This window comes from Acomys russatus, chromosome 11 (assembly GCF_903995435.1).
Source record: "Acomys russatus chromosome 11, mAcoRus1.1, whole genome shotgun sequence".
NCBI lineage: Eukaryota > Metazoa > Chordata > Mammalia > Rodentia > Muridae > Acomys > Acomys russatus.
The window spans coordinates 16,621,544-16,642,807 of NC_067147.1; the positions used below are offsets into that span (position 1 = coordinate 16,621,544).

Sequence of the window (21,264 nt, forward strand, 5' to 3'; positions counted from 1 at the left end):
TGTCAATCTTGTCCAAAACAATCTTGTGATCAGCAGTTATTGTAGGTTCCTTTTGAATCTGTGTCAAAACCTGAGGAGACGCAATGAATAACAACAAGGTTTACAGAAAGAAACACAAGACTGGTCCATTTTATTTACAGAAAATTCAGTGTGATGAGAAAAGGCTGTGAGCTCAAGACTTACACTAGACTTTACAGGACGCCCTGGCCTCCGTGTCATCTGAAGTTAGCAAGATTTAGGATATTTGAAGTGCAGGTATCCTAACCACTACTCTAAGAAGACTAATTCACAGATTTGCAGCAAATCTTCCAGAGCTGCTCAGTTCTCAGCTATCAGATATTCACAGAAGAATCTTCTAATCTAATTGTGGCGAGTAATTGTTCTACTGAAGTCACTGTTTCTCATTTTGTTCAGGTTAGTGGTAGAAATTCAGCTCTTGAGCTGTTAGCACCGGTTCATATTGATACATTATCTGTAGATATGTGTATGTGGAGATCAAGTGCAGGTGTAGCAATATGATCATATATTGTCTGAACGAGATCTGTGGTTGAATTTACACAGCAGCATGGTGGCTTATGGGTGAGGGCAATATTTTAATCACATGTAAACCATCACAGTATCATTATACATTTTCCTGAAATTTCAAAATGAATTTTTCACATCATCATGACCAAGAATTGATTTTTTAAAATTCTGTTCTTATAGACCTCACAATAGTGTATGGAAATTGGCTACTCTAGTGGTCAGTGCTGCTGACCCAGACTCCAGTGAAGTCTAAGATTCCTGAGGGTGTATGCCATCCGTACTTGTTCCTAATGCCTAGGTAATTTCTTAGTCTTTGCTTCATTAGGGCACCATGGTGATGTCACTTGCATGTGTAACAGCATGGCATGATGTTGAGGCTCTCGGTAGCTCTTGAGCAATATGTATACATCTATAGTCTTGATTTGACCAAGGGCCATTCTTATATCTGTAGTCTGTGTTACCACCAAAGATCATATTAATATCCATGGTCAGGGATGCTGCCTAAAGCCATGTTAATTTCTGTGGGTGAACTGACCTCACCTCTCACCAGCTCATAGTACTAATATACAAGCAGGGCCTTACACAAAGGAGATCCCTCTCTTTCTACGCAGGCCACCTCATAGCTCTCCTCAGCTGATATCTTCTGGCTTAGATGCAAGTAGAGAAAGATTCATGCTCCCTTGAGCAGCGGGCTGATCTCCATGAATAAATGGACCAAAATAAATCTGCTAAGTATCATATATTTGAACACATGCTTCTCTTCAGGTGTGCAGTTCCCATATGTCTCTAGTGAGTACTACAACTGCAAATATTGGCGGGTATGGTCTTACTTTCTCCATAGCGCTGTTAAGTGCTCCAATGCCCCAAGTAGAACGTTTTAAGCCATCAAACATCAAAGTTCTCTATTCTTCTTTTTTGTACCTTTTTCCAAAATTGGCAGGTAGATCCAAGATAATTCTGCATGCAAATCTTACCCTTCCTTCAGTGAGCATTGATGGCAGCAGCAGAGTTGTGAGAAACAACATCACTGGTAAAGAAGCCATGGCTGAGGCTAAGCAAAGAAGACGTCCTGTGCATGGGACACAGAGGAAACCAACACATTGACAGAAGATATGGCAATGTAATTCAAGTTTACAAATTCACTAACAATCTATGCGAAGGGCTGACATGTGGAATCACTATAGTTTATTAACTCACTTTGCCCCTAAGTTGTAATGTACATGCGCTAAAGCCCCAACTGATGTCCCTGATGTGTAGGTGCAAAGGCTAAAGAATTCTTCTCTTCTTTTCCACATGTCTATTCCCCTGTCCTCAAAAAGGGAAGTGTGGGGTGGAAAAAATTCAGTTTTTATTATTTTGAAATATATTTTTCAAAAAATTAATTGCTGTAGATTTCTATACTATCTCCTATATGATATTCAAGTTTACAAAAACAATTAATATAGTATAGAAAGAGACAAATAACTGAATGGAAGTGCACAGTATAAACAAGTCAGTCGGCAGAAGTGGGGGCACATGCTTTAATCCCAGCACTCTTGAGTCAGAGGCAGGCAGATCACTGTGAGTTTGAGTCCGGCCTGGTCTACAAAGTGAGTCCAGGACAGGGCTCTGTTATACAGAGAAACCATGTCTCAAAAAATCAAAGCAAACCAACCAAACAAACAAACCAGTGCAAAAGCATTGGAGGAACAGATTCCAATAAAGTGTTTAAAATCCTTCCAAAATATAAGGGATGTACAAAGCCAGATTTTTCTAAACTGTTACCTGGTAAGAAAAATAAACAAGTATTAAATGTATAACTGCACAAAATAATGGGGAAATAATTTTGTGTTCAGTGAACAGTGGCACAGGGTAGAGATTGGGATCAAATATCTCCTTAATAGATACATCAAAGCATCTTACTATTTTCTTCTGAAGTGCCAACCCCACTGCCAGGAATGCTGCAAGTGTGCACATGAACTTCTTGCATAGAATGTTGATATTTCAGCATTGATAACATTCATCTTACTCATCTTCCTTGCAAAACCTATCAGACCTTTTCAGTGTTAACATATTTGTGGACTGCAGCATAAACAGTTTATAAAATTCCAGTTCACTCTGATTCTGTTAACATATCTCTTTTGATGCCATTCTATTCAAGGTCAACCAAAGGTCATTTTAATTTCACAATGTAGGGGAAAAAAACCTTATCAACAGACATGAATGACCAATATATCAACAGTTTGGACAATAGTCAAATGTACAAGTCTGGTTCAGGACACAAAGAAGAGTCACAGTTGCGAACCATTGGAAAAATTATAAGAGTCCTCCAATAATTCTTTAATAAAATACCAGAGACAGCCAAAATTGAAAGATATTTGAGGAGCTCTATGGAAATGTACTGCCGTGGACCATCCTATAGTTTATGGAGGCAATCCTAATAAAGTCTCTAAATAGTATAGTAGATCTAACCCCTCATGGCTATCTTGTAAACAAAGACACTTCCAGTGCTTGGGTAGAGTTTTATCCAATTGAGTGGCTTGAGCAAGAAATCCCGAAATATCCATGAGTGGGTTGCCAAGACAATAGGTTCCCCCCGCCCCCATAAAACAATACCAAGGCCCTTTGGAGAAACCATATCTACACAATTCAAGGAACATGGAGAGTTCTAGCTGGTGTTTATATAGAACTGTCACCCTCATATTCTAGTGCTTATGACATGGAAATGGACTCTGAAAGCTACTAAAATAAAATAATAAATTCTAACCCAACTACTAACCTTAGATAGCAATCTGTCTTGCTTGAAAATTATGCTAGAGCAATGGAGGGCCAACTATTTCATTGTAACTAATGGACATTTGATAAGACTTATGACATACTCCTTGAGTCGGAATTCATACCTGACACTGCTTGGGCGACCAAGAACCAGAGTTTAGTTAGCACAGAGATTTAAGGCAAATCCACATCCTACTAGTCTAAAAAAATGGAAGAGTAAAATGATTCTATTGATAACTTCCTATACTCATAGACTGGTGTGTTATTTAGCCAACATCAGTGAGGCTTCCTTCTGTAGCGGATAGGAATAAATAGAGGGCCCACAAGCAAGATACTACATATCAATAGAAATCTTGACGCACACAGCTGAAAGTGAGACTTCACCATCAAATACCCCTCCTCAGATCATAAGGAACCCCCCAGCGAGGAGACAGAGAAGAGATAGAAATAGTTGGGGGGACAGAAGGATAAAGGACAGCATGAGAACAAGATCCTCTACTACAAAGCTCTTATGCACTCACAGAGGCTGGACCAGTAATCCCAGGGCCCACATCTCTCTGCAACTGATCTTTTTATGTGTATAGTATAGCTCTCAGTAAAGTACTTGTACAAGACTCCTGAATGTGTGAATCATTGGGTCTCTAATTCTCGGGCTTGTTTATTTTTCTGTTGGCTTAGCTCATGCAACTTCAATATGATGGTTTTTACTTTAACCTGTTATATTTTATTTTTTGATTAAGCAATCATAAATATGATCTATGATATTGTATCTTTATTTTAATCCATTTATATTTTGTATTATTTTCTAAAATTATACCTGTTTCGTTGTTCAATTTTTATTATTTCAATTTATTTTTATTACATGTGTCCTGCGAAAATTTCATGTATGTATATGATGCATTCTAGTTAGTTTCACACCTCCTACCCTCGTCTATTTCCACTGTAACCTTTTGACACCTTCTGACGTTCCTTACAACTACCTTTCCTGTTGGGAGTAATTTTTTAGTGCTTAACAGAAGCTGGCCAGAGGACTTGTGACCATGGATTGCAGACTTTACCACAGCTTTGAGGGCTTGGCAAGATACTTGTGTTGGTTCTGAGAGGTTATTATTGATTCCAGGTCAGGATGTGGAGTTTGATGTACTTCTTTGACCTTAAGATAAAATAATTCTAATCATATAATGACTAGAGTACTTATTAGCATTTATTTCTGTTCCAAGTATCTTCTGGTTCATAGGGACGAATACTGTATCAACTATCTGAGAAAAATAAACTCGGAGCTACAGTATTTACTGTTTAGTCCTCCTGAATACTTGTCTTTTTATTATCTCTTTTGCTATATCTTTTCTATCTTTTCATGTATCTATTTTATATCTTAATCCTCTTGCCCTATATCTAGGATCTGATTGACCCTGGCTAGCACTGGCACTTTCACACATTTACTCCCTTATGTTTTGTCACACAATAACTTTAGTGTAGTCTGTGGCAATATAATAATGGTTTGGACCTCATAACTTTAATATGAGCAGAAAATATTTGGATTGGCATGCCATCTCGTCACTAAATTCACCATGTCAGATACACAGATAGAAATACTTTTTATCTGCTGAGCTAACTACCCCCATTTTCAGTTCTATACTGTGTGTTGTTATTTGGTGTAGCAATATTTATCTAAATTTGCATTTTTGATTTTTTCTGTAATGTACAGATATCATCGCATCCCTTTGGACTAGTCTTTTACAGAAGATTTAGTTTCATGAAGATCAGATGATCAAGTGCATTTTTCTTAGATGATACCCCTTGTTTGAACCAAAGAATCAAGATATTCCTGGCTTCATCCCATGTGTTATTAGAGTTATTTTATTACAGCTTAGGTTTCTATTTATATGTTTGCATTGATTTCACTGAAGGATGTGACATCTAAGTCTAGAATCATCTTGTTATCCACATGGACATCCATGTATACTAGTACCCTTTGTGAGGAGACTCCATCCATACTGTTTATTTATGCACCATCTTCTTGAGTGAGTTTCTGTCCCTGGGCTGTTTGTTTTGTGCTCATACAGGTCTTCGTTAGGAAACACAGACTAGTAGAAGTCGTTTCTACCTGTACGTATTCATTTCCCAACTGAGAGAAGTAATAGGGCCTAAAGCTGCATATTTCATTTCATCACATAAGATTAGCTTTTTAAACCCTCTAATATGCCTGCTTCAATTTGTTAAAAAAAAAATTCTTGTTAGAAACACACTTTCCTATATAGAAAAAAAAAATAAAACCTTCAAAATTCTGGGCAAAACACACCCACTAAGAAGAAGCAGGGAAGTATAAAGGCAAGTTAGAGATCAGCCTGCTTTCTCTACTTTATGTAGTTTAGTATCCCATGCTCAGCGAATAGTGCTGCTCGTAATCAATATGGGTCCTTCCACATCAAATAAGGTACCTAAAATCATCTCACATGGGCATACCCAAGGCTGTTACCTAGAATCCATCGAAGTGAAAATTAACACAAATAATAAAAGTTTTATTACATCTATTACTTTTCCTTTCTTTCTTTCTTTCTTTCTTTCTTTCTTTCTTTCTTTCTTTCTTTCTTTCTTTCTTTCCTGATTTGCTCGAGAGCAGCTCTAGCCCACGTGGTAAACCAAGGTTGGTGGCAGCTTAAGTGAATGATCAAGTACTGGCTGGTATTTCTCTATGTAGTTTAAATTTTCATCTTCCAGTGTGGTTTCCCTGCTATTTACACTTTAACTCCTGAAGTTCCAGGCTGGAGGCCTTTTTGTTTATGCTTTTATGCTGGCTGTTAGTCATCTTGTTGTCTCTGACATTGGGAGGTAAATTATGGTATCCTAACATGGATCAAGCAGGTGACCTGGTTTCAGCTCCTTCAGCTCCAGGGGACTTTACTTCATACCCTGGGCTCCCCACTGGGTCAACAGAGGCTGGTGCTGGTGCTTTGTAGCTCAAGAATCAGTTCAAGGTAATGTAGATAAAGCTAGTTATCATACCTTTGGTTGCGTTTGAAAACCTTGCCCTAGGGCACGGGGGGGGGGGGGGGGGGGGGGGGATATTGAGGCATAGACTCAGTCTGCCCTAGATTGCTGAAGCTCCTGCTGCCTTGTGTGGGTTGGCTTAGATTCTGCCTGATCTGTCCAGGCTGTGTAGCCTAGGTTCAGTCCTTCTTGAGAGAGAAGATACTGCCCTCTTGACTTTTGGGAAATGGTTGGGCTTCTGCCCTACCCTTTCAGGCTGGTTCAGTCCTGTCTGGGTGTGCATGGGCACTCCAGCTAGATTGTGGCAGCTGGTCAGTCTCTGGTCAGCTCCCTGGGCAGGTGGCTAGTTTTCTGCCTAATCACCTCTGGCCAGTTCAGGCCCTCCCAAGATATTGGGAGGACCTGCCAAACTGTGGTAGCTGGCTAGGCATCTGCCTGTTCAATTCAGGCCAGATCAGTTCCACCCAAGTGTGGGGAGCGAGAAATCTACTGGGATGGAGGTTTTCAGCCAATCCATTAGACCATGTGGCCTTAGGTCAGTCAAACCAAGTGTATGGCTTTGGAGCTGTGGCTGGAGGGCATGTCCACAGCTGCCTGGGCCTCCCTGCGGAGTCTGGATCCCTAGGTGGACAGGCAGGCCCAGATCCACACTCTTCAGTCCTCACGGGCCAGTGGCCCACAGATCAGTCAGGGAGACAAAGAGTGCAGCGCTTGGCTACACTGGACTTTGAATTTTGTGCCAGTGTGGTCTCCTGCCCCTGGGGCTTTCCTTAGCTTTATTTCTCCTCTAATCCTCTTCCACAGCATTTAGTTTTTCTTCTCTCTTTGTTAAAATCCCTGCATTTTCCCATTATCTTTTTTATACCACTGCTATTATCCTATTCGCTATCTCTGGAGCTCCTTCTCACTTCTTATCTCTACGGTCACTGTCTACCTTCGAGCTTGTTCTGTTCCATCAAATTGTGTAGCAAGATCTAAAGATTTGGAACTAAACCTACAAAAGGAGAGAATATGCCAGTGTTTGTCTTTCTGGTTCTGGACTGCCATCACTCAGTACAAATTTTTTTGATTTTTTTTAGTTTCCATGCAAACATTTTCTTTCAGTTTTCTTTATAGCTCACTAAAATTCCATTGCATGTGGAGACTATACTTAATGCCATCTTGATGTCTTCAGTGGCCCACTGATCATTTAAAAATGCATTCCTATTTCTATTTATATATGGTCATATGTTTTCTGCAATTTCTCCTCTTAATTTCTAGCTGCTTCTTCTTCTTCTTCTTCTTCTTCTTCTTCTTCTTCTTCTTCTTCTTCTTCTTCTTCTTCTTCTTCTTCTTCTTCTTCTTCTTCTTCCCCCTCCTCCTCCTCCTCCCCCTCCTTCTTCTTCCATTTGGATGACTATCTAAAACATCTTCCATTTTGGAGAATCTTTTAACTTTAGGCAGAATGTGCTCAGCTGCTGGTGAGTGGAATATTCTTTTTATTCTTACCTGGTAAGGCCATACTATTTATGATATAGTTTATTTTTGAAATATATTTGTTAATGTTTTAGGGTCAATAATAGGGATTTAATTGATTAATTATATTTGTATGGTTGTGTTCACGTCTAATACTCCTTTTTCTGTGGAACTAGGGCAACAAAGTTCAGTGTATACCTATTTTCCACAAGGACTTACTCTTCTGCCTATAAGAATAAAGAAAAGTAGGTTTGTATAAACAGGCTATGCAGAAGACTGAGCTTATCAAAGGTCAGTAATAGATAAGGGAGAGAAAGGACATTTCCAGGAAGACATTGGAAGGGAAATAGGAAATAACATTCAACTTCAACTCTTTGAATTTTTAAAAATTTATATAATTTTTTATTTTGCTATTTCCTGTTAATAGCTTTCACCTATAGTGGATGTGAATCTGGGTGCCAGGGTTGTGATTGGGCAGATATTAATACATAGACATGTAAGCAGTGAGATCTTGTAAAGAACCTTTACATAATAATATGCGAATTTTTTATACAGGAATATTTTTTTTCAGTTTTTACCTTCAATAAAAAATGTGCAATCAAACCTAATTAATCACATATTTAGTGTATTTAAGTTTTCTCAATCCATCTCTTGTTAGATATGTTGTTTGATACTTTTATTAAGATCTAAACACTCTCTGCTCATTGCACATAATATCTGTTCTCATTGAGTCACCAAATCCTTCATCCTTTAGATGCTGCTATAGACCACTTACCATGGGTCCCACTCACCTTCCTTCTGGAATAAATATACATGACTCACTTTAATCCCAAATGCCTGGGATTAAAGGAGTGCACCACCAGGCCTGGCTTCAAAGCCATATAATGTGCTTCACATGTTCAGCTGGCTGAATGACAGTGTGGAGCATTGTCAGCAGAGATCATGTGTTTTTTACTTTTTAATACCATTCCATTCCCTTTCCTCCCTTCAAGCCCTCTGTGTACTCTGTAATGCTCTCTTGCAAATTCACTGCTTGTTGTTTTCATTGTAGTTTAATGACCTAAGTTTCAGTAAAAACATCCCCACAGTGATCTCTCATGTCTTTTCCTTTGGTCCATCCTTTTGGACACCAATCAATTCCAAGGATCTAGAAAGCATCCCAGGGCCCATGGCTCTTCACATACTCTCTGCCCATATCTTCCATGGAGATAGCCTCTTCTTTTCTCTTCCATAACCTGATTTAAAGTAGCATGCTGCATCTGGGCTTAGAGGTTTTTGTTTTAAACCTCGGTACTTGGAAGTCAGAGGCAATGGGTTTCTGTGAGTCCGAGAGCCGCATTGTTATAAATCCATTTCCAGAACAGCCCATGCTACTACACAAGGAAGCCCTGTCCCGAAAAATTAAAAAAAACAACAGTACAGTCACTTGTCACATTTTAGTCTCTAGTTGCTGGTAATTGTTTCTCAATTTTCATTATATTTTATGAATTTGTTCTTCTGCAGAACCCACATACTTCAGTGGTATTTTAAGAAAAAAATGAAACTTTAAAGTACTGACCATGACACATCCTCTAGGAGAAAAGAGGGAGGTAGAAAGCCAGGCTTGTGATCAGCTTGCTTTGTCCACTTTTGCCACGTCATGATCCCTTGCTCATGGAACAGTCCTGCCCATAATCAAAACGATTCTTCCCACATCTATTCATATAGCTAAAGCAATCTCACCCAGGCATGCCCAGAGGCCTACCACCTGGGTGATCGAGCACCTTTCAAGTTGACAGATAACACTTACTATCACAGCTTTATTACACATCCTTTTAAACAACCTTGCTTCTTTTGAATGAAACCAAGGGCATCATAGTGCATATATGTTTTAGTCATATTTTCACTAATTTATTTACGTTTACAATTTACATCCCAATCAGAGCCCCATTCCTTTCTCTGCTCCTAAGCTGAGCCCCCCCACCCAATTCCCCAATCCTTCTCCACTTCTCAGAGAAGGGGACACACACTTCCCAAAGTTACTAATCCAACCTTGCACATCAAATCACATTAAGACTAAGTGCTTCCTCTCCCACTGAGGTCAAAACATGGCAGACCTTTGGGGGAAATTTACTCAAAGACAGGTAACAGGGTCCAAGTCAGAGACAGGCCCAACTCCAGTTGTTAGGGGACCCACATTAAGGCCCAGCAGCTCATCTGCTTCACATGTGTGGGTGTTCTAGGTCCAGCACAGATCTGCTCTTTTGTTGGTGGATCAGTGTCTGTGAGCTCCCATGGTCCCAGGACAGCTCACTCTGTATTTGTTCCTGTGGTGTTCTTGATCCCTCCAGTTCCCCAATTGTCCCTCACACTCTTGCACAAAACTCCCTGAGTTCAGCCTGTTGTTTGGCTGTGAATCTCTGCATCTGTTTCTTTCAGCTGCTTGATGAAGCCCCCACTATGGCATTTTCAGAGCAATATTCTCTGAGCCTTAGGTGTGGGACTGGGCTCCACAACTCTGCACTTTATTTGTTTGTGATTTTCTATAGTGTACTTTGTTCCATGATAAGAGTGAAGACTACTGTTATATCTAAGAACTAATAATGTTTATACATTGTTTGTAGTGATTATGCTGTCGTGTCTTTGGATATGTTTTAATGATTGCTTGCCAATTATGTATTTGGTTTTTAGCTTTTTAAAACATTTAAATTTGTGTGTGTTTCTCTCTCTCTCTCTCTCTCTCTCTCTCTCTCTCTCTCTCTCTCTGTGTGTGTGTGTGTGTGGGGGGGTTCCTGTCTCTGATTACACATGCCTACGTGCTAATGCATGAATATGGAAACCAGAGGGCAAACTTTGCTGTCAGTCTTAGCATTTCCACTTGGTTTGACACAGGGTCTTCTGCTGCCCCAATCAATCTAGGTGAGCAGTTAATTTTGGAAGTTCCTCTGTGTCCTCTTCCCATACACAAGAGGGGCACACTGTGTGTGTAGTATGTGTGCCTGTGTTTTTGTGTATGTGTGTGTGTGTGTGTGTGTGTGTGTGTGTGCGCGCGCGCACGCGCGCATGCCCTATATTTTTTTAATCATATTTGTGCTTTCACCTCTGAGAATACACTTTAGGCCATCACCAATATTAGGATGATTTCATAATAAATACATATATACATTTTAATAGAAAACTCTTATTACTGTCATGTGTATAACAATCTCAACAGTTTGGGATTTCCAAATCTATGGACATCTTAGTTTGTTAAAATTGATCATCAGCTTCATACTGTGTTGAAATTCTATAAATCATTTAAAATTTGCAATTAACATGTAGCCAGAAGATGGCAAAATTGTTTTCATAGTGTGTAGTCATTTGTTTTGTTGCCAAATGACTCAGTTTTGACTTCTCTTTGAATATGACTGTTCATTTATTTTCAACAAACTTGAAAAAATATATATATTAAAATAATTATTTGTGTAACATTAGAAAATGAAGGTGGCTTTCAAACATGAATGCGAACCTCATGTTTACATTACTTTACATTTGAGTAATTACTTATTCTTTTCAATTTTTATTATTATTTATTCACATTACATCCTGATTGTTATCTCCTCACTCTTATCTTCGTGTTCCCTCCCTCCCTCTTCTGCCCTATTCCTTTCCTGTAGATGTCTGATGTATGGGCTTCTCTTCTCCCACTTTCTGACCACAGCCTTCCTTTTTCTTGTAAAAAATATTCCAGATAATGTGGTGACCCAGCTGGGAATCCTCAAATCAATATAAGCTCTTGTTAAAACTGTGGAAGGAGGAAGAAGGAAATAATTTTAAGGAGTGAAATATGAGTGCTTCGAGGATGACAAACTGGAACAAGTCATTACTCTGATATGAATAGAAAATGTTTCAATTGGCATGTCCTCTTTTAGGAGACCTGGAAGTTCAATGAATGGATCACTTATTCCCCATGAACAGGAAAGTTTTCTTTAGGAAGGCCAAAAGGCAATTGCAGTCTCATCTTTATTTCTTCTCTGTCTGATAATTATTCAACCATTTTTTTATTGTTTTTATGAAAGATTCTAGATAGTCTGTACAAATCCTTATTAATGTCAAGTGAATATTCAGAGGGATTTAAAATTTCTGACGTTTGTATTCCTTTGTGTCACATTTAAGTGATAAACACTCTCATTTGGTTTTTTATGTCATAGTTTCAAATATATGTGAAGAACAATTATTTTCAAATGCTTCATCTTTCTGTGTGTTTTCATGTGTGTTCGTGTGTGTGTGTGTGTGTGTGTGTGTGTGTGTGTGTGTGTGTGTGTATGTTGTTGTTTATGTCTGTTCACATGTTCCCTTGTTGGGTACAATGCCCATGTTCCATAGCATGTGTATGAAAATCAGAGTACAGCCACCATGTTTCTAGCAGAGTACTTCTACCTCTCTTCTTTGATATTAAGATTAAGCAGATTTTCTTACTAGAATATTTTATATGCATATGAAAATTCATATTATAATCATATCTGTATTCTCCTGCCCAGTGATACTTCTGCCACTTCACCACCAATATCCTTCACTTACTTCTATAATTGGTCTACTCTAGGAGCCTATATTCACATATTGTCATCAAAAGCCTGTATCTTATGCATTAGAATTAATTTCTGGTATCATACAGTGTGTGGCATTTGACATGTGTGTTAATTGTATTTGCCACTCATGTATCATAAAATATTTTTTCATGGCTTTTAAAGTCCCACAAGTTCTGTTTTTTTATCTTTCTTTTGTACATACCTCCTCACCAACCACGATTGTTTTCATAATTTTCACAGTGTTTTTCCCACTCAGAACAGCATGCAGATTCTCACCTATGTACACTGTAATCTTTCAATTAATAATTAATACGCATGTTATATTGTCTCATGTTTTCATGGTATGAGCAATAAGCATAGAACAATATCCGTATAGAAGCTTTAGAGTAGAGATGATATTAAAATTCCTTGGGTATAATTAAGGACAGTTGCTTACTGGATCATATTTTTTAAACATTTTTTAATTTTTTACATATACACTTATATTATTACACATATATACAATAAACTACCTAAAGCAAGAAGAACAATGACACAATCAGGAATTATATAAATGTTACCTTTTTAGTGTTTTGGCTATCTGTATTTGACAGCCTGGATCATATTTAAAGACTACATTGCAAGGTTTCTTTAGAGATTGCTGAAAGGTATGGCCAAATGACTTTATATTGTGCAATACCATTATCCACCCATCTTTCTTACTGTGCTATGTTCCTCACAGTATGTCAGTACTTAAAGTTTGCATATCCAAACCTGATTGCTACTTCATTTCATTATTTTAATTTTCAATTCTCTTTGGCATTTTCTGTGAGCAATTTTCTCTGAGCCTTGGGTGCCAGACTGGGCTCCACAACTCTGCATTGTACTTGGCTGTGGTTTTCTTTAGTGGATTCTGTACAAAGAGAAGTTTCCTGAATGAAGAATGGAGTCTACTCCTGTTCTGTAGGTTTTATAACCAACATTTATAGACTGTGTTAGGGGTTATGTTTTCTTGATTTTGAGTGCCTTTTCATGACTGCTCCCAACACAGAGAATGGACACCCTGGGGTTACAGGTGCTTGTGCTACTGAATCTACCTTCCTGAGGGTTATGGGCATCTAAATTTATGTTCAGATACACAAAAACAAAGGCTTTTTACTTATTGAGTTATCTACCACATTTTCATTTCAATACTGTGGAGGTCAAACTTTGTGGTAGCACTCTTTTATAAAAATGTGAAGCACAGATTTTTTTTAATGTAATGTACAAATGTCATCCCATAGTTTTGAAATTTTCTTTTACATGAGACTTTTAGTCTTGTGAAAACCTAATGATCAAATACAGTTTTCTGAGAAGGTACTTTTTGTTTGAAACAAATAACTAAGATATTCCTGTTTTCATCCATGTATTATTAAATTTTTTTCAATGCTGTTTAAATTTGTATTTATGATTTTATTTGAACTTATTTTTCCTAGGGATGTGACACTTATGTCTATATTCATCTTGTTATGCACCTATACACCGGCTTATTCTAGTATCTGTAGTGGATAGAAACATGTTTTGTTTTGGTCCCAAGTGTGGAATAGGTATTGTATGCAAACATGTTTTTATTTTGATCCCAAGTGTGGGATGGGGAACAGACTTGTGAGAGAGCAGGTGATGTTTATCCACTTAGAAGTCGAACCACTTTGTGTGTGTGTGCGTGTGTTGGTTTTTGCCAGCTGAAGCACATCCTAGAAAAGACTCTGAGAGAAGATATGTGTATATGACCCCAAAACAAGAATCTGGGATTTTTGGGTCTTGGTATTGTTTGGCTGTTCATTGCTCCACTTTGAGAAACTCTTAGAGAGAACCACTCCACAGAAGGCTTCAGGGATTTAGGCTCAGGCTGAGACTCCAGGTTCCTCTTGCTCAATGTCCCAGAAGCAACTTTGGTGGAATTGCTGGTCTGCTGAAATCCTGCTGACAACGCCAGGGGAATCCTTCCCAGGAACTGAATCTAACAAAGTCTACTTCCTCTGTTCCCATAAATCTCCTTCTTCTCCTATCTAGGGTAGGTGGGTTTGAAGGGAGATATAAACATTCAAAGAACCACAAATAATGTAGGTCTGGAAAAGTTGGAGCCTACAAGTATCATTTGATGAGGCGATTCCATCCTTCATAATGAGTGACACTTGTTCCTTTTAGTAGGCACCAGTCTTTGTTAGTGATTTTCTTTCTCTAGGCTGTTTGTTTTGTGCTTATGCATGGCTTCTTTTTAAGAAACACAGACTAGCAAATGGTAGTCTCTAGATACATGTGTTTCTTTCTCAATTTAGAGAACTAAAAGAGACTACTGCTACGAATTCATTTCATCAGGTAAGACTTACCTGTAAGAACCTCACTATGCCCTATTTTATTTGTTAAAAAATTCTTCTTAGCAACATCCTTTCTTAAATAGACAAAAATATCTTTCAAAATACTGGACACAAGACACTTGGTAAGAAGAATGCGGACAGTATAAAGGCAAGCTTGCATTCAGCTTGCTTTTCCATGCTATCTAGTCCAGGGGCTCAGGGAACAGTGCTCCCCACAATCAGAATGGTTCTTCCCACCTACAGTAATGTGCTAAAATAATCTCACATGGGCATGTTCAAGCCACATTATCTGGGTGAGTCTAGAATCTATCAAGTTGATAAGTAATACTAATTAACAAATCTTTTTTTTTTTTATATCCATTAGGTTTTCTGTTTTTCCATTAATTTATTCACCTATATCATGATTGCACCCCTCCTCTCATTCCAGTCCTCTGTCATAAAGGCATTCCCTTAATTTTTGCTTCACTTTGTCTCTTGTAGGGACAAAACTTGTCACTGCACATCTTCTAGGCAGGACAAATTTTAGAAGTTTTTTGAAGGTTTTGTGCATGTGTTGATGTTCTTATCCTTTGACTGGAAGTCCTTCCTTGCTTTAAGAGGGAGCCAGTCCAGGCTCCATAGCCCCTGCTGATAGGATTCTGAAACAGGGTGCCCCCTGAGACTTCCAAGGAACTTCCCTTATCCCAGGTGTCTTTTCCACAGAGCCTTTCCACAGATGCTCTCACCTCTGATTTCCATCATCTCACCTGGCCCTCCCCCAAATGTTCTCCCACCCCTGGTGTCTCTACTCCTATTTCCTACCCTTGATCCTGACCCATCTTTATTCCTAACCATTTTTCTCTATATATACACAGAACTGGATTGCATTTCTCACTTAGCAGCTTGCAAAACTCCTTCCTATACTATGAAAGGCAGTCCTCAGAAAGAGGTTACCAGATTTAGTTCCAGATCAATTCCTGTAAGTTCTGTGTACAAAGAACATGATATCTTAAAAAAAAAAAACACCAGTCTTTTTTCAACAAGTCATCTGTGCAAGGATAGTAGCCCACATTGTTTGAGAGACATCTGTATTTTTTTCACTTTTTATTTTAATTTTTTTCTTTTTTTTAATAATTTTTTATTTTTTACATATATGTTTATATTATTACACATATATACAATGAACTGCCTATAGCAAGAAGAACCATGACACAATCAGGAATTATGTAAAAGTCACATTTTCAGTGTTTTGGCTATTTGTATTTGACAGCCTTGAAGAAAACACCTTTCCTATTTTGGTGCATCTAAAATTCTGAATATAAATCAGTATTTATCATGTCTTGTCATTATCATCTTAAAGCATCTATCTATAACTAAAAACCTCTTAACTCCTAAACAACTAAGCTTAATTGTAAAATCAAATTATCTGGTCTTCAGCCACATTAGCAACTTGAGAAGGAATAAAATTGATTACCTGAGTATGCTAGCAGTGTGGGTGGGTAGCTTTCCAAATGAGAAAATGACAGAGACAGTTTGCTACATGAATAGTCACCCAAAAAATCTCTATAACGTTGGAGCATCATCTATATGGTGGTATAGAATACAACTGTATTTCTTTAATCAAGAACCTGACGGAAGGTTTGCCATGACTGACACTGGCATTTTCATTAGATAATTCATGGCTCTTGGTAAGTGTGCCATGACATGATGTAATGTCACTCCATTAAGTGTACAAGCACATATGTATCTGTATGTATATTATATGTATTATTTTTCTGCACCTTGCAGTCGTTTGAATGAAAATTTCCATTACAGGCTCTGGCATTTGAACACTTAGTTCCCAGTTGGTGGTTCTGACTTGAGAGTTCTAGGCGGTAAGGTGGAAGTAATAAGTCAGTGGGGCCAGAATTTTCTATCATAAGATAGAAAAGTCAAGAGTAGATAATCTTAGCTTTATTTATTTCTCCTCCTTTCCTCTTCCCTCTGAACTGATTTTGTGTATTTGTCCTGGTGAGAGTCAGATGTGGCTAATACTCTCTCATTACCAATCTAAAAGAATTAAACATAAAAAAACAAAAACAAACAAAATAATATCAACAAAAAGAAAAACAAACACACTAAGAAAACCCAGTAGATTATCATTTTATTAAATTATACACTACAGTTTTTAGCAACAGAGAATTTATACTGGAATACGTAATGATATATTTTTGCTTGAGAAAATTTCAGATATTTAATAAAAGTAGTGTCACAGATTAGCCTGCTTTCATTGTATAGGAAGCTTATGATGCTGAGTTAATTACATAAAAGGCCAAAGAGTTTTGCATTCTGAACAGTGTGTGGGTCACATTTTAGAATGAGATGTATTTCCTATGTAATATGAACCTACTGATAATATTTTTATTGCTTCACATTTGTTTGCAGAAAGACACTGTTAACAAGTTTTAATTCTTTAATATTTACTATTTTTGTCCTTTATTAATATAATATGTGAATTTCAATGTTAACATTTAAAAATGCATATGAAGCTACAATTTATAATATACACTTAAACCAGATTTTACTGTTTTATTCTGGATAATAAAGCTTGGTAGCTTTTACTCTGCCCTGTAAAGTAGAAAATCCTCAAGGGAACAGAAAAGTCAATATCTCATGGTAAATCACTGATATAATTTTGCACATGATATAGATAATTACAAATTCAAATGGCAAGGATCAACATCAAAATTTCCATGGAAAGCTACTCAGACTATGAAGCCTCCATCTGCTTTGAGGACTTTTTGTGACAAAAGTATCAAGCAGAGCCATTCTCTAGGGGAGAACCTCACACCTTCAAATCTGACTTTGAGTGCTCTAAGACATCTGCATAGTGTAGAGATGGGGGGAATATTGTCCTACCAAGCCTTCAGGAGAGATAGGTGATGGAGAAAAAGCAGCCATTGGAAATCTAAAGGTGAAGGATGACTGTTTTACAAAGTCTTGTCTTGAGAAAAAGTGCTTTACCAGCCCCTGAGTTTTGTAATAGCTGAACTGACTTGGATGAATATGAACATCCAGCTCAGCCTTACTCTTCTGTCTATATGCAGAAATGGAAGTAGATTTGTATTAACAGGGCCTGCCCAAGACTTGCCTTGTCAAAGTTCATCCATAGATAATGGAGAGACAAAGGGCGTTTCCTAGAAGGCATTGGCAGGTGATATCAGCTGGAACAGGGGAGTCATCTTCAGTGCCTTAATCACTGGTGATTTCCTTTTGTTTATGGATCACTTTATACACAGGACCTTGTGGGTATCCCTGGTTAAACACATTGACCTTCCAAACAACAAAACAAAAAGACACGACAGAGAGTGACTCATTGTGTGGAGAGTTTATAATTCATTGGATATAAAGGGAAATAAGAGAGTCTGAGATGTGATTCTGATCAAAACATATTATAAACTCATATAAATGATCTAAAAGAACTTAAGAGTAAAAGCACAACACCTAATATTTTATAATTACAAAGCGTCCTAGTTAAAGGTATAAAGCATTTCCATTCACATTTCATCAAATTATAATGAGGAAGAGTTAGTGAATCATGGGGAATTTACTCCAAGTCTGTGAGGAAATAACATATGTATAGAAAGAAATGAAGATGAGGCCATTGGTTCTGAAGAGATGCTAAGAACTAGCTAGCTGCTCCTTCTGCACCTCCTACAGAACCCTTTCTTTGCTGCCTCTGTCTATTTTCGTTATTTCACTGGAGGAGGAGAGACTAGTTTATAGTGTTAATTTACTGTCCCTACTATCCTTTGTTGGTGGTTATTTTAAGAGATTGTACAATTTGCAGAAGAGGCAGAGCAGATAGGTCAATAGGTGGCTCCTAGTTATATTAATGGGAAAACAACACTTTTTCTATTATGAACAGGAATCCATCCAAAAAGGACAGGTCTTTATACATAAAATTATCTTGTTGCTGCCTAACCCTGAACACAGGAAACCTATGGGCCTTGTGACTGAAATTTATTGGGTCCACGTGAAGCACACATGTGACTAGGGCAATCAAGAATTTAGACTGGTTTAAACTGTGTTGATTAGCCTTGGCCTGGTCTTCAGTCACTGTTTGGTCTTGATTGCAAGCACAGAGGGTCCTCTCCAAGGCTTCTGTAATATTTCCTTCACCTTGGCTGTCAATCTTGCCCAAGACAGTCTTGTTATTTGTCTTGTGATTAGCAGTTATTGTAGGTTCTTTCTGAATCTGTGTCAAAACCTGAGGTAGGCACAATTAATCATAGCAAGGTTTACAGAAAGAAATGCAAGACTTGTCCATTGTATTTACACAAAATGCGGTGTGATGAGAAGAGGCTGTGAGCTCAAGACTTACACTAGATTTTACAGGACGCCCTGGCCTCTGTGTCATCTGAAATTAGAGAGGGTTAGGCTATTTGAAGGGCAGTTATCCCACTCACTACTCTAACAAGAGTAATTCACAGACTTGCAGCAAATCCTCCAGCGCTGCTCTATTCTCAGCTTTCAGATATTAACAGAAAAATCTTCTAATCTATGTGAGGAGAGTAATTGTTCTAGTGAAGTTGCTGTTTCTGATTTTGTTCAGGTTAGTGGTAGAAATCCAGCTCCTGAGCTGTTAGCACTGGTTCATATTGATGCCTTATCTTGTAGACATGTGTATTTTGAGATTAGGAGCAGGCATAGGAATATGACCACATATTATCTGAACAAGATCTAAAGTTGAATTTCCACAGCAGTGTGGTAGATTATGGGTAAGAGCAATATTTTAATCACCTATAAACCATCACAGTGTCTTACATATTTTCTCTGATATTTCAGACTGAGTCCCATCATCATGACCAAGAATTGATGGTTTTTTTCTGTTCTCATAGACCTCACAATAGTGTATGGCTATTATCTACTCTAGTGGTCAGTGCTGCTGCCCCAGACCTCAGTGAAGCCTGAGATTCCTAAGTGTGTATGCCATCTCTACTTGTTCCTAATGCCTAGGTAATTTCTTAGTCTTTGCTGCATTGGGGCACCATGATGATATCAGTGGTATGTGCAACAACCTGGGATCGTGTTGAGGCTCTTGGTCTGTGCAGCGCTTGAATATCATGGTGGCCTGATTTGACCAAGCGCATGATGATATCTGTAGTCTGTGTTACCACTGAAGATCAAGTGGATATCCATGGTCAGGGCTGCTGCTTGAAGCTACATTAATTTCTCTGGGTGAACTGACCTGACCTCTCACCAGCTTGTTGCATTAATGTACAGGCAGGGCCTTAAGCAAGGGAGATCTGGCCCCTTTATGCGCAGGCCACCTCATAGCTATCTTTACCTGATGGCTTCTCACTTAGAGGCAAGTAGAGAAAGACTCATCCTCCTTTTAGTGGCTGGCTATTCTCCATGAATAAATGGGGTTGGGGGGAGAAAGAAAGAAAGAAAGAAAGAAAGAAAGAAAGAAAGAAAGAAAGAAAGAAAGAAAGAAAATATCTTTTTTGTGCATCTTTGGTGTCTGCTAAGTGTCATATATTTGAACACATCCTCCTCCTCTCCAAGTGTGCAGTACACATATGTCTCTACGTATGTGAGTACTACAGCTGCCAATCTTGGAAGGTACACTCTTACTATCTCTATAGCCCTGTCAAGTACTCTAACACAACAAGTAGACTGTTGTAACCCATCATACCATCAGAGTTCTCTATTTTTATTTATTGTACCTTTTTTACAACGTTGTCAGGTAGAACCAAGATAATTATGCATGCAATTCTTACCCGTCCTTCAGTGAGCATTGATGGAAACAGCAGAGTTGTGAGAAATAACATCACTGGTAATGAAGCCATGCTGAACATAAGCAAAGAAGATGCCTTGGTTGAAAGAAGCAGTGCACCAGTAGACAAAGGTAGCCAACACATTGAAAGAAGATATGCCAAAGCAACTCTGGCTTATAAATGCATTAACAAAATGAAATAAGCATTGTCATGTGGATTCCTACAGTTTCATTGTGCCCATCATTGTCTATAGTTGATAGGATCCATATGCTAAAGGACCTGACTGATGGTCCTGAAATGTAACCTCAATGGCTAAAGAATTCCTAGTTTCCTTCTGCATAGGTCTATTCCTCTGTACTCAGAAGGGAAATGGGAAAAAAAAAGTATTCAATTTTAATTTTTTTGAATTTTCTTTTGTGGAAGGAATATGACTGGGCCCAAGGTGAAATCAATCTTGGTGGGCTTTGCCCCTTTGAGAAACCACAGATACCTCACAGAGATAAGCATTGTGATGGACTGTAAGAATCAATCCTGGTTCTGGAATTAAGGAAAAAGACTGGGGACACCAGCCAGGCTATTATATTGCAAATCAACCATCAATGGGAGAGGGAACTGGAGAGGAGATAAGGGGTTGCACATCTGACCAATTGGAAGGAGGCAGATGGAGAGCCATGGGAGAGCTGCAGGATCAGACCATGAGGGGGCAGATTGCTTCTATAGGGGAGAGGCTCTGCATATAGGCCTGCAGATCCCTAGAGATTCATCCCTGTAACTGATACCCTAAAGGTTTATTCTTGTTCTTTTTAATATCCTTTCCCTCTTGCTTAGTACTCTGGGTTGTAAGGAAGATACCTTTGTTTATTAAATTCATAATAAAACCTAATTGTTAAGGAACCAGAGCCAACATTCTTTCTT

At 38.3% G+C, this 21,264-nt stretch overlaps 1 protein-coding gene across 1 annotated transcript; it reads right to left on the reverse strand.

Moving 5' to 3' along the window:
• Positions 1-18,458: 18,458 nt before the first annotated feature.
• Positions 18,459-20,421, reverse strand: LOC127195308 (exocrine gland-secreted peptide 1-like). Its single transcript, XM_051152676.1, has 2 exons — positions 20,353-20,421; positions 18,459-18,836 (listed from the first exon to the last, which is right to left on the reverse strand). The coding sequence occupies exons 1-2, from the start codon at positions 20,419-20,421 to the stop codon at positions 18,459-18,461; spliced, it is 447 nt and encodes a 148-aa protein (XP_051008633.1).
• Between the last annotated feature and the right edge of the window lie 843 nt (positions 20,422-21,264).

Excerpts from the sequence above, each read along its gene's own strand:
- LOC127195308 (XM_051152676.1), bottom strand. The coding sequence starts at position 20,421 with ATGGCTTCATTACCAGTGATGTTATTTCTCACAACTCTGCTGTTTCCA. Across the intron at positions 18,837-20,352 it reads CAATGCTCACTGAAGGACGG|GTTTTGACACAGATTCAGAA; the intron begins GTAAGAATTGCA and ends TGCCTACCTCAG.